Here is an 18241-nt window from a genome sequence, read left to right as displayed (position 1 = left end):
GGATCTTATCTTGCTCCTCAGTGGTGAAGAGAACCTGCAAGAGCTGCTGGCAGTCATCCCAGGTTGGCTGATGGGTCACAAATATAGTTTCAAGAAGAGAAATTAAGGTTTGGGGTTTCTCTGAGAATGAGGGGTTTTGAAGCTTCCAATTATAAAGGTCGCTAGTGGAGAAGGGTATATAAGTCATAAAGGGTATGACCCTGCAAGGGTGGCCCTGGACGAAGGGGTAGGGCAGTGGGAGGGGGATGGAAGGGTGTCCCTGACAGGGTATGAGATGGGCTCAGGGGAGTGTCTCGACTCGGGCTTGCCTCCTGATCTGAAGCATCTTGACTTGTATTCTTTGAGCGAGAACTATAGGGCAGCATGCGGTAAGTTTCTTCTTCTTCCTCTGGTGCAGGTGATAGAGGGGGCAGCCTGTTAGTGCCATCAAGATTCTTATTTTGAGCTCCAGATACGCTGCCTTTGAGTGGTAAAGCCTGTACTTTACGGAGGCAAGGGGGAAGGTGAAGAAGAAGTTTTAACCAATCTGGAGGGTTTTCGATGAGGGTCCTCCAGGCCCCAATATATGGGATTTGGTCTTTGTGCCTAGAAAAGACAATATCATGAACCTTATATACCAATGTAAGGTCAAAGGTCCCCTGTGGAGGCCATTCCACCTGAAAGCTGGTCCATTCCACCTTGCAGAGAGTTTGAAGGACTGGCTTCTTAACGTGGAGGCCAAAAACTGAGGCAGCTCTCTTATAGTCCTGGAAATGGGTTAGTATGAGACTCAGAGGGGTGGGGGTACTCTGATTTTGACCCATGACAAAGATAGGCAGAACTGACAAGGACGCACAGTCAACAGGAAGAAGACAAATAAGACACGAAGAAAACACAAATTTGAGATCTCTAGGCCAGTAGGCTGTGGCAGCCACCTGAAAATAAGATCCTTCTTGACAAAAACCAAACCGAATGGGGTCCACCGGTATCCCGGTAGGATCCCTGACTCTGGGTCTATAGCTGCGTCCAGCAGACACTCCTGAGTCATTCAAATGGCGTGCCCCAAGAATTCCTTACCTCTCCCAATCCCGAGCTTCCTCCCAGGGGTCCGCGGAGCAATCCGCAGAAAGGGCCCTGTTTCAGACCTTTAAATTTCCCGGCGGAACAATCTGAGGAAAGGGCCCTGTTTCAGACCTTTAACTTTCCTGACCAATGCACCAAATGTTGCATCCACAAGACTCCTGAAACAGAATGCTACGGGCACCAGTGACAGTCACAACAAAGTTTATTACAATGAGAGGCAAGGCCGACCAATTGGGACCAACACTTCTGATAAGAGTGCAGCCTCAAACAGCCGGGGTACAGAGTTTTTATAGCCGATCACATCGTTTTATCATCACCTGGGAACAGAACAAAGAAACCATTTCCAGATGAGTTAGAAACAGTTGCCTAATGAGGTGTTTATTTTAGACTTTCTGCCTCTAAGTTGCAACCAGTGGATCTCCTTGACCCTGCCTCTGATGCTCTTTTCTTTGGACTTTTGTTTCCTTAATTGGTGAAGCCTAATTTACAAGAGTATGAGGTGTAATTTACAAGAGTAAAGCAAGGCTGTTATCTCTTAACCTTCAGTGTCAACACAAAGCTGTTATTTTTCAAGCTAAGTGTTAGCCTTACACTACAATTTAACCCTTACACTATCCCCTTTTTCACCTCAATATTCCTTCAATTCAATGTAGCAGGCTCACTGAGCACCTACTTTTGTCAATACTGCGCAAGATAGATGCCTAAGATGCACTGGGACCTGATAGTTTCATCATGGGTTTAAGAACAAATAAATATGACACAATATAGGCTTTAAAGGTTTAGTCAAAATGTCAAAAAGTTTAGTCAAAGTTTTGACAACTTTGAGGTTGTCAAAGTAAGAATCACGTCAAGTTGAACCAGGGATAATCAGAAAGACATTTTTGATATAGTCACACCTTTTAGGGCTCCAGAGACAGACTACTTGAGTTCAAATCCCGTCCCCACTATTTATTAACTTGTGTGACATTGGACAATTAGAATTACTTCCCCCTTCCAGAACTCTGGTTTACTCCAGACTAAAATGGAGATAATAATAGAGCTTAATTCATCAAGTTTAAGTGAGTATTAAATTAGATAATCCATGTAAAATATTTGTATACACTTATCACAATAGACCAAAATAATCACTCAATAAATGTTAATTATTATTATTATTATTATTTAAGATGTACCATGAAGTACAGATAAGACTTCAACAGGTGGATATAGAAGGCAAGCAAAGCAGGAAAAACAACAGGAACAACTGTTTGGAGGCAGGAAAGATCTGGGCATGTGAAAAGAGCATAGGCTGCACTGGATTTTAGGGTACAATCAGGGAAAAGTGGAAGTTAAGTTTGCCATGGTAGATTGGTGGCAAACTGTGGAAAACTTTTGGATGCTACACTTTTTGTTTGAATTGAAAAACAGTGGAAAGTCATTGAAAATTTCTGAGCTAAAGAAAAAAGTCAAATATACATTATAGGAAGAATAACCTGGTAAATATGAGTCAGCTGGATTGGAATGGGAAAGCATAAAATGTGGATAAATCGGATGTAGAGAGGGGATGAGGCCTTGGGGCTGAGGTGGTAACTTTGGGAATAGAAAGGAGGCAATAAATTTAGCAAGACATCATAAAGTTAAATCTACACAATTAAAAGTTGATAAATTATATGAGATTGAAAAAAGGAGGAATGATAAGAATCAAAATCTCTTAGGACTGGCTTAAAATTTAAAAGGTTATACATCCCATTTCCATCCACTTCTCTGATGGTGCAGAAGGTATATCCACTTTCTGATTTAGACAGCTGTGTTTAAGTCCGGAGTCTACTTATCTGCTGTCTGTGATCCTAAACATATTATTTATCCATAATTCCTAGTCAGGATTGTATTTCTATAGAGCATTTAGAAGTATGTGTGGGGAGCATGATTTTGTTTTCTATACAAAGACTGAAGTACACCCACTTAAAATACCAGCTGTAAGCCCAGTAAAAAATGTTGAACTTCTCTGAGCCTCAGTTTTCTACTCTGAAAAACAGGAAGAACAGTACTTACATCATAGTTTTATTGGGATGATTAAAGGAGGTAATCCCTGTAAAGTACTGACACAGTATCTGATACATAGTAGGTTTTCAGGAATCATAATCTCCTGTCACCACAAGTGACTTCACCTTAAAACATCCTTGTTAGTTTCTGCCTAAACACTTCCAGAGGGGAATGTACTTAGTGATCTATGAGAAAGTCCATCCCCTTCATGGAAAGCCTTGACTCTTCAAAAGCTCTTCCTTTTGTTAAGCTTAACTAATTCTCCCTATGGTTTTCACTCAGAGATCCTAGTCATTCTCCCTGGAGCCACTCCAAACAGTTTGTTTATTCTCTTCCATGACAGTTTTTATAGACCTGAAAGATGGAGACTATATCCTCCTGCATCTTCTGATCCCAGGTCAAACAGCCCATACCTTACCATACCTCACATGGCTTGTTTTCAAGTCAAATAAGACTCTGAGATTTTTAACTCTGTAAATTGGGATGATGGTGGTACCTTAAAAGTGGTAAGAAAAACTACATAAGGAACAGGATGGGTGAATGTGACAAGTTCCTTTATAATTTATTAACACTTACATTCCCACTATGTGCCATATACTTTCAAATCCATCATCCCACTGACTCCTCACCCCTACTAGGAGAGGTGTGGGTTTTCTTCTCTTAATTGTACAGGTGGCCAAACAGGCCCAAAGAAAATAAAACTTGCCAGTGGTTGTTTAGTTACTAAGTGTCTGAGCCACAACTGGAAGTAAAATTTGTCTTACTCCAAGATTAGTGGTTATTGTTGTTGTTGTTGTTTTTTTTCATTCATTCTTCCTTTTTTTTTTTTCATTTTCCATAGCTGTTTTTGTTTAAGGTATAGGCTGGGCAACTGGGCCAACTTTGAAACTAAAGAGACTGGAGGAGAATGGGTTATCTAATTGCCTTACATAGTTATTCTTTCTTTAAGGGACCTCATTTAGAGAAGCTTTTTAAGGGAGAAAAAGCCCCTCATGCCAGAGGAAAGGCAAACAATGACCCTACCTGGGAATACACACCAGGCTGTATAACCTTCCTTTAGATGTCTTCTTTGACATGCTGTACTTGAATGCCTTCTGCAGAGAGTGAGGCTCATTTTGGAGCCATTCCTCACAGCTGAAGCTGGATATTGAACCAAAAGCTAATTTTCTCTCCTTCCTGTCTGGAAACTAGAAACTGTCAATTTTCCCATTAGGTGTATAACAAGGGGAATGTGAGTCAACTTCACCATCTGTCTGAAAAATGGAAGGTATTATTCTGTGTTCATGGGAGATATGAAGATGACTATAGGTTGTCTTGGGTTAGAGTTAACTATATATGTTTTCTATGTTCCTCATAAGACTATGATTTTTTTTTAAAGTAGGGAAGATACTTTACTCACCTCTGGTTTGTCCTCTTTCCACCATGTCCTAATAAAAGGCCTATCATAGAAGGTAATTCTCAGGTGCTTTTTGAGTGAAACGAAATCCATCCTTCCCCTCCCAGGGTGACTATAGTAATGATATCCATTAAGTATCCCAAAAGATATCATGACATTATTAAAAATAAAGGAATTGTCACATAATGTTTATGGTAGAATCAAAGACTAAGATGTTTTTACTTACAGGAAATTGTTAGTCACCATGGTGAGTAAGCCAAAAGGACCACTTCCTTTCTATGGGCCACATATTCCTGACCCAGCCTACCCTTTAAAAATTTTTCTGTTGAAATAAAATGAGCCAAGATTAGTCTGTGAGGGTGGGGTAGGGAAAGAAGCCAGAAACTTGTTAATATACTCACTGAATAATTAGTCTTCAACCTGTGCCCACCCCCCATTTTTTTTAATTATGGAAAATAGACAAGCCACTGGGACCTAAATTTGAATACTTGGATTATAGTCCTGTCCCTGCCACTGACCAACTATGTGACTTTGGGAAAATTTTACCTCTTCTCTGTGTTTCAGTCTTTGCATCTAGATTATCAAACAATGGGGTTAGGTTGTCTTGAAGAATCCTTTTGGGATTCCATGACAGTATGTTTTTCAATTATCTGGTGATTTGAAGTTTTAATCAGCTGCCAAAGAGGAAAAAAAAATAATAATGGAATATGCTGTCATGTGAATATTGAGGTCCCGGTTTCTTTTTTTAATTTATTTGTTTATTTTGAGAGAGAGAGGTGGTGGAGAGAGAGTTCAAGCATGGGAGGGGCAGGGAGAGAGAGAGAGGGGGAGAGAAACAATCCCAAGCAGGCTCCATGCTGTCAGCACAGAGCCTGACTTGGGGCTCAATCTCACCAACTCTGAGATCATGACGTGAGCTGAAATCAAGAGTTGTGCACTTAACCTACTGAGCCACCCAACCACTCCATGAGGTTCCTGTTACTAAAAACAAAAACCAAAAACAAGTAGATTTAGATGATATTTCTTTATTTGGCAACAGGTAATTGGGGATAAAAAGAGTTTTAAACTTCTTTCTAAGATTGTGGTATTTATAAATTGTCTTACAGAATATGTGTTTATATATGAGATCATAGGCTTCTTATTACATGTTTCCTTTTTCTTCCACTACCCTGACAACCCTTATATGTTTCTTCTTTTTATTGAGCATCCTAAAAAAATGAAAAAAAAAAACATTTTGGTGTCAATATCTCACATCCTGTAAAGACAGGCTTCATTTTATGGACTGGTTCTTCCATTTCTGTTGGAAAGATAAGTGGCTCTGACCTATACTTTCAAATGGTCATCAGGTTGTATTTTTACTTCTTTGGGATATTTCATTCTCTGCCTATGAGGAAGGGATAGTGTGCTTGATTGAATTTAAATTGCTTTGGGAGATAAAGCACTCTTCTCACTGACACCTTCAGAGAGATATAGTTATTCCAGATTGCTTGGTAAATTGGACAGGGTGGAGAGAATGTGAGGTAAGATCAAAAAACCTTAATAGAAATCAGAAATTAATACCCTTGACTGAGTTTTATCCAGTGTGCAGCCCTGCAAAAAATAAAACCACGAATCCAATTCCCAGTTATGACAACTCAGCTAAAAAGCATATCCCCCTGGGAAGTCAATAAATATTTACTCCCAGCTCTCTTGGTGGGATAACTAATTTTTGAGGATACCATAATTTCATGGTGTCGGTGGTTTGTACATTAATAAGTGACTCACTTTGTCTGAGACCACAGTGGAGCAAAACAGGGGCTTTGGGTATTGGCTGTTTGTTTAGCCTGTGCTTTGTTTCCAATTCCCTTTTCTATACCCCGTAGGTGGGATGGTAACAACAACCATAGCAACCCTCACATTTGTAGCACAAACCAGAGTTTCCACAGCACTCACACATGCATTATCTCATTTTTCCTTTGAACATCATCTAGGGTAGTTTCTGTGCCTTTGCTCCCACTTGGGAAGACTGTTTCAATAATTATTAAAATGATATTTCCCCTCATAATCAGCCCAGAGTTTGCTGGTCTTCATTTCATCCCATTTATGTTATTAATTATATTGCTATATTTTTGGCTACACAGTTCTTTTCTCCTCTTCCTTTAGCAATTTTATTTCAGCAGTTGCCAGATAATAACACAATATTTGTATATTTTGTAGCTTTTTCTCCTCCTCAATGTATAGTCTTTTAACTTATGTTTGTCTTTTTAAGTTTGTGTGTTTTTTTAATTGTTATTCTTTTGAATGTGTGTGCTCACACATGTTTTGAAGGAAAAATAATTTACTTCTTATGGTTAGCATTTGGTTTTGGCTAAAATGGAAATGGCCCAGTTCAGTTGGTTATTAATTCTGTCTACAAAATTATAATATGCTTTTAATAAGATTTTTTCTTTTTCTACTCCAGCATCTTTATTCTTACAGAAACATTATCTGTTGTTCTGCACATTGGAATAAGACAAAGTAAATACGTGAGGCTTCATTGATTTTGCACAACTCTCTTCATTCTCCTCTGTTGATAATCCTGACATTATTGGACCAGTTGTTATCACTAATAATTGAAATTCTTTAGCTACTTTGGAAATGTAAAGAGAAGCCTGTTAAAAACTATAACTACCTGTGGTATCTGAATCTTTCTATCCTATGAACATATCAACTTTAATATTAAAATACAATTTACTTTTATTACATGTCCACAAAATAAGATCAAAATAATGCATCCTCAGTCCTGATGATCTTCCACCTTCCTGTACTAACAGTTGACAGTGCTGCCCACCTCTTTTTAAAACTCTATCCTGTATTTCCCTATCTGGGTTTTATTGTTTCTTCCCTGGCTTCCACTTCTTGGTTGCTACTGGATTTTCTTCCTCTTCTAACTTCAAATATGGATGTCCCTCAGTGTTTTGTTCTTGACATTTTTCTTTGTTCATCTAAGCCTCCACCATAATTTACCTAGGCCAGTGGCTCTTAACCTCCCAGAGGTATTTATTTAATTGATCTAAGATACAGGTATATTTTGTAAGTCCTCTTGATGATTTTTATGTACATCCAAATTTGACTTATCTCTAACCCCAACCTATGTTCTACATATTTTAATTGCCTGCTAAGCACCATCACTGACATTTTTTTTGTCCCTCCTGTACTTGAAATAATTTGAAAAAACTAAGTATATTGTTTTTTTTTTTTTTTTCTAATAAGGAACTGTTTCACACTCTTCAGGGCTTTGAGATTCTCTTTGTTTTCCAGGCAGATACCTCAGAATTTTCTCTGACTCATGTCCTTCTTTTGGCTCTCACATCCATGGAATTGTAAGGTTCTATAGGCATTTTTTGTAAAGTCTGTTTCCCCCACCATTACTTGCTTTATATTCTTATTGCTACCACCTATGTCCTGGCCCTTATCACTTAAGGCTTGGGAAGTAACCCTGTCTAGCTATTCTTTAAAGTAGAATCGGATTAACATTCAGAAAATGGCCTTTTTCCAACCTAAGATATTATTGATAAAAAAATTAAATTTCAGTCACAGGCTGGAAAACCTCAGTTCCCTATTTTAGAGTTCAATACTGCCTTGGAAAATATGATGGACTCATGGGTCTTAAGTTTCCTGTGAGTTCTGGGTGTGTTTCTTACTAGATAAATAAATTAGAGGAATCTATTTTACTTTGAACTTCAACATTTTTTTAACTTAATAATTTGTGATAATCCCTGGCTTACTTCTGGGGTTATTATAAGGATCCATTGAGCTGATATGAAACCCTTTATAAATTGTGAAACCTTTCACTCAGTCAGAAGATTGTGACCATTATTCTGTAGACTTTAAACATTCACTAAATTAAAAAAAAAAAAAAAATATATATATATATATATATATATATATATATATATATATATATATTTAGGGCCTACTATGTGCCAGGCACTGTTCTAAACATATGCGATAAAGGAGTGAGCATAAAAAGCAATTTGATTTCATGGTGCTTACATTCTAATTGGAGTAAGATCAGGCCATAAAGAAGTAAATAAATAAGATATATAAGATTTCAGATGGTCAGGAGGGCTATTGAGAAGAATGAAATAGCAAAAAGGTATAGGAAATATGGAGCAAAGTTAAGGTTTTAAAGGAATGGTCAGAGAAACCTCACTAAGAAGATAGTATAATAAAGAACTGAAGAAGATAAGGGAGGAAGCCATGGGGATATCCAGGGGAAAACATGCATGATTGAGGGAATAGCAGGTGAAGCACTTAATTAAGTTGGGAACATTACTAGGTTAGCTTGAATAATATAGCAAAGAGGCCAGCATGCCTGGAGTTAAAAGAATAAGAGATCATAAGGTCAAAGAGGTAATGGTGTAAGGGGAGGTAGGCGGATCATCTAAGGCCTCATTGACCATTCTAAGGACTTTAATTGTATTGAGTAAGGTGGAGAGCCATCAATGGATTTTGAGATTGGAAATGACATGATATAACATGTTTTAAAACTAACACTCCGCTCTCAACCTCTTTGTCTTTATCACTCATTTTTTCTAAAAAAAAAAAAAAAAAAATGGAGGGTCTCATTTGGTTAAGAGTGTGACTCTTGAGTTTGACTCGGGTCATAATCTCATGGTTTATGAGTTCAAACCTCACGTCAGGCCCTACACTGATGTTGCAAAGCCTGCTTAGGATTCTCTCTTTCTATGTCTTTCTCTGCCCCTTGCCCCTCTCAAAATAAATAAATAAATAAACTTTAAATAAATACTGGGTAGGCCACAGTTAATTCTGTCACCAAATTCTCTCTGAATGTAGGAGAACAAAAACCTTTCTGACTACACCTTATACTCGGGCAGACAAGAGAAAAAAAAAAAGCCCTTAAAGCAATGATTTTCAAAGTGGGCTGCAAATAAAAATCACCTGGTGAACTTAAAAAATTCCAAATATTAAGACCATACCTGTGACTGATTAGATCAGAATCTCAGGAATGGGACAGAACTATCAGTATTTTTTGAAGCTCCCAAGGTTCAGTCTATACAAAGAACCACTAGTCAAAGAGATTGGGCAAACCCTTATAGTATGAATGGAGACCTTGAGTCTAGCACTGAGGAGGAACATGCTTCTGATAGAAGAGTTGGGCCTGGGATCATTCACCAAATGGAGGAATGTAAAGTTCACAGATAGTGGGGCAGGAGGAAGATAAGATGCTTGATAGCTTATAAACAAGAGAAAGCTGGGGTTAGGAGTAGCTGTAGGCCTGGCTAGGAAATAAAGAGCTGAGAACCAGAACCAAGTAATAAAGCAACATCTGGATTATAGGCCAAACACCTGGAAATGATGAGGGAACTCATTATTAGAGTGAGATTAGAAGCTTAATTTTCAAAGAAGGCAATATTCCCAAGGCCAGGCTGAGCAACCGCTTTAATTTTCACCAGTCTTATGTATGTGGGTGACCGGGAAGCCCAAAGGAGAGGAAAGGATAGTGTATGGGCCAGCTGCTGTCTTCCTCACCCTCATTAGTACCACCCCCTGCACTGATTAGGCAAAGTAAATATCTTCCCTAAAGTCCTGAGTTCTTAATTTAGACCTGTCATCCTGTCTTGCCCACTCACCCTAGATAGAAAGAGCATGTTTCACCCCATAGGCATGTGCAAATTGAGAAGAGCAGCAGCCGAAAGCTGTGGCCAGAGGCAGGTACACTGGCAGCAACCAGAGTACCTCACATCCACCAGAAACTTGGCCAACATTGATCATTCAGGACACAATAAGCTAATGTGAGGATTATTGTTAATGTCAACCTCATTGTTTCTCCTCTTCCCTATCTACTTGCTCTCTTACTCTTCTAGGTTATATTATTATTATTATTATTATTTTGGAATTAGGACAGGGGTTGGGGATTGGCAGGGAGAGCAGCCACATGACAAAGAGATGAAATAAGGAGACCCTCTTGATATTTTGCCACTTGTCAGACCCTCTGGCTAAACCCAATCGATATATCCAAACAACACTTACTATATAAATTTGGGTGAAAAGTTGAGTGAAAAAAATCAGTTAGGGGCACATATAAGAATATTATCTATTTAAAATTTTAATTTTGGGCCTAACTCAGGTAATAACTTGGAATAATATAGGGAAGTTCATAGTATTAAAGAAAAAGCTGAAGAATCAGCCTTTTCTAAAAATAATTGAGGTATAATTCACATACCATAAAATTCACCTTTTTAAAATGTAAAATTCATTGGTTTTTAACATACTCACAAAGTTGTGCAGCCATTATGGCTATCTAGTTCCAGACCATTTCATAACCCCCAAATGAAACTCACCCATTAAGTAGTCATTCTCCTTTTTTTCCTTTCTCTGACCTCTGGCAACTACTAATCTACTTTCTGTCTCTATGAATTACCTATTCTGGATATTTCATGTAAATGTAATCATACAATATATGTCCTTTTGTGTCTGGCTTTGTTCACTTAGCATAATGTTTTCAAGATTTATCCATGTTAGAGCAAGTATCAAGTACTCCATTCCTTTTTGTAGCTGAATATTTCGATGTGAGGTTGGGCCATATTTTATTTAGCTATTATCAATTGATGGACATTCAAGTTGTTTCTATTTTGGCTGTTATGAATAATGATGCTAGGAACATTTGTGATAAATTTTTGTGTGGATATATAGTTTCAATTATTTGGGTATATGACTAATGCTGGGTCACATGGCAACTCTATATTTAACATTTTGAGGAACTACAAAAACATTTTTCAAAAGGACTGCACAATTTCACATTCTTTTTTTACATCACATTTTGCATTACATTTACATTACATTTTTTTGGAAAAAATTTATTCAGTGTTTAAGATTAAAAACTACAAATAAAATATTTATAAAAAGTAAAAAAAAAAAACTACAAGATTTTGCTTGCAGCTGATGAGTGAAAAGAAAAAAAGTTAAATTATCAACTGATTGGCTAGTTAAAATGTTTTGACTCACAGTAAAATTATTAATTGATATACCAGTTACTTTGTGTAGGATTAAGAGTTCTGGAGCCAAATAGCTCTAAACAAAATATATCTTCTGAGAGCATAGGGCTAATGATAATGAATATTTAATTAGAAAGCTAATAAAGAGAGACTGTGGCAGACCTTTTGATTCTTTTAGGCTTCTAACAGTTGGTTACCACATGCAAGGACCTAGCAGCCAGCTATTTCACCTTTTTATTTGTCTGAGTTAAACAACTTTAACCCACTAAAAAGGAATAAAGAGATACTTTATAGATCAGTTGGAAAACATAAAACAGTCCCAATTCTCCAGCAATATTTGAGGGTTCCCACTTCTTCAAATCCTTGCCAACATTTGCTTACCTCTCTTATTTTTTTATTATAGCCACCCTAGTGGGTGTGAGGTGGGATTCCATTTGTGATTTTGATTTGCATTTCTGTAATTGCTAATGATGTTGAGCATTTTTTATGTGCTTATTGGCCACTTGTATATCATGTTGGAATAATGTATATTCAAATACTTGGCCTATTTTTAATTGTTTTTTTATTATTAAGTTTTAAGATATATCTATATATTATATATGTAAGTATTTTATCAGATATCTATAATTTTCAGTTTTTTCTCTCCCTTTATATGGATTATTTTTTTATTTTTTAATAGTGTCCTTTGAAGCACAAAAGGTTTAAATTTTGATTAAGTACAATTTGTTCTTTTTTTCTCATTTGTTGCTTGTGCTTTTCATATTATATCTAAGAAAACATTTTAATCCAATGTCACCAATATTTACCCCTATATTTTTTATAAGAAAAGAAAGAAAAATTACCAAAAAATGTTTTCTTATAAGAAAACTCTTATAGGAGTTTTATAGTTTTGTCTCTCACATTTGGATCTTTGGCCCATTTTGGGTTAATTTTGTATGTAGTTTGAAGTAAGGGACTAATCTAATTATTTTTCATGTGAATATCCAGTTGTCACAACACCTTAAAAAACTGTTCTTTTCCCATTAAATTGCCTTTAGCACTCTTTTTGAAAATCAATTAACCATAGCATAACAACTTTGTGATGGGTACAAATTGGAAACAGCCCAATGTCTATCAACCAAAAAAATGTATAAATTGTGGCATATCCATACAATGGGACACTAAACAGCAATGGTAAGGAACAAAGATTGCTACATACATGATGGATGAATCTCATTCACTGAGAAATAACATTGAGCAAAGAAAGTCAGAAACAAGAGTGCTCTTGCATTAAACTAATTTATATGAAGTTCAAGGACAGGTAAAACTAATAATGGTGAAAGAAGCCAAAATAGATATTACTTGGGAGAACGGGATGATATTGACTGGGAAGGGCAATGAGACAGCCTGTTAAGGTAATGAAAATGTTCTGTATCTTTATCTGCATAGTGTTTATATGATTATATACATATGTAAAAACTTTATAGGCCTGTCTATTTGAATTTTAAGGATTCAGCTCCATCTTCTGTGACCCTAGAAGAGTGTGTTGATGCAGTTATGAGAAACCTCAGAGTAGCCCTGATTTTCTCAAAACCTAATTATTATCTATTACCTTCTCTCACAATAAAAGGGCAATTACATCTACCAGAGGACACTGATGACCACAGGGAAAATTTTGACATAACTTTGGAGTTTGTCCTTGGATAATGACATGTAGTCATTATTAAACGGTTTTACTCATATACCATGACTTCAAAACAGTCTAGAGTCTATGATATTTCATTCTCTTTAATAAAGACAATTCATTAAACTTATAATGAAAGAATATTTTTGGTATGCTTCAGGTAAGCAGTTTGACAAAAACAGAGGAGAAAAAAAGCCTTCTGTTCATTCCCTGGATTTTGCTATGAGGATTTGGTAATAAGCCTGCCTTGCCTAAACATAGGTTTCAAAGTCAGTGTTAGAGAAACATGTTAAGACACATGACAAATGACATTTATTAGATAAATGAGGCTCCTAAGTCAAACAGAATAGAGTGTTTCAGACACCAGAAGCAGGTGCCGTGGAGATTCATATACCTATGTCAACAGCTCATTTCAAGGGCAGGGCTGCTCTTTGGCTTCTGCCAATGTTTTTGTTTGTTTGTTTGTTTTTTGTGGGCAAGAAAAGGATACAGGGTAGTTGTTCAGAGCAGTATGCTGGCCCTGTGGCCATGACACTTAATTCCCTTGTCATAAGGGCTATGCTACCACTGATGGTTTTTGTTTTTGTCCTTACTAAGAAGGGTAGGTAGGGAGGGGAGCATGCTTATTGAGGCTGATACTATGGGCCAGTAATTGAAACAACACAAGAGGGAGTGTTTTTAGCTTGTACAAAAATGAATTTTGTAGTCCACTTACTTCTGAATGAAGGAATGAGGAAGAATGGCCCAGGTGATGGTGGGAAAAGATGCATTCAAGCAAGAATGCCAGCTAGGATGACTTGTCCTATCACCACTGGCGACTTTTGAGAGGAAGATTGATGCCCTCTCAAAGTTCACATTCACTCTCCTCTCTTCTGATGTACATCCTTAGGACTTTCAGTACTTTCAGTACTTTATGAGGTTAAGGAGTTAGCAAAAGAATCTCACTCCACCTTTATCTTTTAACAGTGCAAACCATGTGTACCCATTATTTGAGTCCCCCTCATTATAATTCATCTTTGTAGAAAACTGTTCCTCTGCATACTTACCTCTGTCTTACTTTGTAGAGCTTTTCAAAGCCTTCAGAATGCTTTGATGAACCTTAGCTCATTAATCTTCCCAAGAGCTGTATAAGGTAGGTGAGGAATGCACTGTTCTCTTTTTTTCAGGCTAAATAACTATGGCCAGAAAAAATAAAGTGATTCATCCAAGGTCATAGGTTGAAACAAATGTTAGGTAAGTTAACCCATCATCCCAGTTTGCCTTAAACTGTCCCAGTTTTAACAATGAAAACCCCATATACTGGGAAAACCCCTTAGTTCTGGATGATTGGTTACCCTATAGCCAGGATTAAAATGTCTATCTCTCAATTCTCAAACCTGTGCTAAAGATACTGCCCTATGTCATCTTTATTCTAAAAACTATTATCTGAATAGTATTCCTCCTTGTCTACACCTTAGTATATCAGGACATTTCTTCATGGTGGGTCATCTTCCCCTAGGACAGAAGCAATAACATCTAGTGGACCTCAAAGGTACTCAAGACAGTTTTGGCAAAAGAGGGCCATGTTTCAGCTTTCTTATTCACAAAACAATGACAATAATCTCTATATTGTTTACTTCACATGGTTATTGTGTGGATCAAATAATAAAGGATGTGAAACTGTTTTATAAGCTGCTAATAGCTATTCACATGTGAGAAATTGTGGTTATCCTTTACTCATCCAGGCAGAAGCTAGCTCCTTGCTTTATTCTCTTTCCAGGTCAGCAAGTGGTACAGCAACTAATTCTGTGAACTTTGGTGAATTTCTTGGCCTCTGTGCCTCTGTTTCCTTATATGCAAATTGGGGCTAATGATAATCTCTGATGTGCTGGTGTAAAATATTGAATGAAATATTAAATGTAAAGTATTTAAAAGATTTCCTGGCACATTAGCATTAGCTATTTTGGATTGGCTTCCTCAACCCTGTAACTCAGGGCCAGAGACTATGTTAAGAGGACCCATAAATCAAGTGAAATGGAAGCCACTACTTACATTTTGATACCTTTTCACTAGCTCCCCAGTATTTGTGTTATGTACCCATAGCCTTCCCACAATGGATTGCCAAGAAAATGAGTACTGGGACCAATGGGGACAGTGTGCCACCTGCCAGCTGTGTGGACCTGGACTAGAACTCTCCAAGGTAAGCCCCTCTGATCAGGATACTTATTTCCGTCACATTCTAAGAACAAGCCTGGCAACTGAGTGGGTCCAAGATTAGGAGAGTCAGCCCTACCTGTGGCTAATACAGCTTAGTGGGCAAAACATACAGTCCAAAGATTATGATAATAGCAGTGGCAACGCCAACAAAATTCCACCTGACAGGATCAGGGCCAAGGGAGGTTTCCACAATATAATGACATATATCAAGAGGAGATGTGGAGTGCAGAGGCCCATGAAAACTCCTTAGCATTAGGGAAATCTGTCAATTAAAGAAGGGCTCACCCACTTGGGGTTCAAGAGTCAGATATCAGGTCTGATCTGCTATAGAGCTACTTCAGATCAAGTAGCAAAGGAACTCTAAGGAGGTGCCTTCTGAGGACAGAATATAGGTAGTAGAGTCCCAAGGTGGAAATCTATTACGCATGTTCAAGGAAGAAAAAGGTTAGGGCAGCTGATGTATGGTAAGTGAAATAGAGAGAGGTACACAATGAGGTCATAGAAGGGGTATAGGCCAAACTCTGTGGAGTCTTGAAGTCTATGATAAGAAATTTTCATAATTTTTTCCCTCAGTGCACCAGGAACCCTTTGGAGGCTTTTGAGTAGAAGAGTAACATGATCCTCTAAGTAAAGTAAAATATCACAGTTATTTAGCCCACCTTCCTATATCTGTATTTCACAAATGAAGAGACTGAGTCCAAGAGATACCAACAGATGCAAGTACAAACTCTAATTTTAACTCTTTACACATAATATTTGGTATCACAGATGACTGCCCACATGGTTGATAAGGGTTCCCAGGACCCAGGAAAGGTTATCAGAGGTTAGATCATGCTGGCCATTGGGATGGACCTGATGGGCCAAGCTGCTTGGCTTGACAGAATCTATTTTCAATTATACACTGATCTTGATTAAAAAGTCCTGGGGCGCCTGGGTGGCGCAGTCGGTTGGGCGTCCGACTTCAGCCGGGTCACGATCTCGCGGTCTGTGAGTTCGAGCCCCGCGTCGGGCTCTGGGCTGATGGCTCAGAGCCTGGAGCCTGTTTCCGATTCTGTGTCTCCCTCTCTCTCTGCCCCTCGCCCGTTCATGCTCTGTCTCTCTCTGTCCCAAAAATAAATAAACGTTGAAAAAAAATTAAAAAAAAAAAAAGTCCTGGCACTCCCATTAAGAACAGTCTCTTACAAATGTTTCTATCATGTACATTGCCATTATGTTTAAAGCCATCCACATTTACATATTTACATATTGAACTTCTCCAAGGGAGAAAAGTGAGTCTTTCTATCAAACTTCCATTACCAAACTCTTAAAACATGACCAATGATGAAATGTGCATGTGTCTATTTCAGCACCAGTAGAAAGCTCAGAGAAAATGAAGGAATTGCAATGTTGTGCTCCTGAAAAGCTTTATATATAAACAGATTGTACTTGTATAGTAGTCTGTACCTTGTAAAGAGCTTTCATGTGTATTACATAATTTGGCCCTCGGTCACACCAAGGAGGTATTATGAACCCCATTTTACATGAGGAAACTAAGACTCAGAGAGAATGCACGACTTGCTCAAAGTCAAAATAGTTCAGTAAAAATAATCATGAGCCACATAAACAAGGGTTTGAGCCTCAGCTTTGCTGTGGAGAAATTAGTTTATCTATGACTCAGGATATGGTCAGCTAGAAGTAACATAAAACTTAGCAGTGACTTGAACCATAAATACATTTATTTATGTAATGAAGTCTAAAGGTTAAGAGAATGTGCTTGATTGAGCAGACCAACAATGTTGCCAAGGACACAGACTTTTTTTTTTTTTTTACTCATCTTGTGTACCTTGTTTTCTCCTCATGCTTGTGGCCTCTTGGTTGCCATAACTCAAAGCATCATATCTCCACACCAAAGTGAAAGTCATGAAGAAGGGACCAGGACAAAACACCTTGACTTTTATTAGGGAAAATCTATCTTCCTAGAAGCAACCGAGCAAATTTTCTTTATATCTTACTGGCGAGAATTGGATGCTATATCTCTAAACTGCAAGAGAGGCTAGGAAATGAGTACCTGGCAAATGGGAATGGGATTACCATAATTAAATAAGACCAATCAAGAATCAGTTCTTGAGGATGGTCACCTTACAACCCAGAATTAAATCAATTATCTATTAGTAAGTGAGAAAATGGGCTATAACTTTTGGATAAGCAGCTAATTTCCTAATTAGCCTTGTTTTTATAATTACTTTTATTTAGATTCAAAGTTCATTCATATGGATTTTAAACATCATTGGAAATAAATCATTACAGAAAATCAACAGTATTTCCTCAGGACACATTTCTAGAAGTATAATTACCAGGCAAAATAATGCATACTATTTAGAAATTCTTGAAATATATAAGCAGAACACTTCTGAAATTTTTTTGCTAATTTACATTATAATTATATTTATTATCAATAGTGCATGGAATTCTTATGTCCTAAAAGCCATACCACATATGAACAATGCATGTATCTACCATCTATTAATTTTATGATTTCCTTTGTAATATTAAATTACTAATTAATGAGAACTTTATGGTATATCCTTTTTTATTTACTTTGTTTCTATTTGATTGGGTAAAAACAACTTTTTTGTGCTTATTGTTTATTTGCATTTAGAATTTTGTGTAATATTTCAAATTGCTTTCTTTACTCATCTATTCATTGTTTATTCTTTACTAGTGTAAGGAACCTGAGTAAACAAATAACAGAATATAGAGAGTTTTTCAATATTTTATATAATATATATGACTTTAAAAATCAAATGGCTTTGAATTTTGTTTCATTTTATCAAGATCTGTTGACAATTTCATCTATTTTCCCTTTGACATGTTAATTTGTATATATTAATAAATTCCAAAAATTAAGATATATTGCATTTCTAAGATAAACCAATTTTTATT

At 37.1% G+C, this 18241-nt stretch overlaps 1 protein-coding gene across 1 annotated transcript in view; it reads left to right on the top strand.

The window, feature by feature from the left end:
• Positions 1-18241, top strand: part of EDA2R (ectodysplasin A2 receptor) — a 75023-nt gene that overhangs the window by 14822 nt on the left and 41960 nt on the right. Inside the window, 1 exon segment of the mRNA XM_045050909.1 lies at positions 14290-15302. Coding sequence (XP_044906844.1) covers positions 15216-15302 — 87 coding nt within the window. The 5' untranslated portion in view covers positions 14290-15215.

Source organism: Felis catus, chromosome X, assembly GCF_018350175.1.
Source record: "Felis catus isolate Fca126 chromosome X, F.catus_Fca126_mat1.0, whole genome shotgun sequence".
NCBI lineage: Eukaryota > Metazoa > Chordata > Mammalia > Carnivora > Felidae > Felis > Felis catus.
The sequence above is the reverse complement of the archived record's forward strand: the minus strand, read 5'-3'. Positions and strand labels throughout refer to the sequence as shown.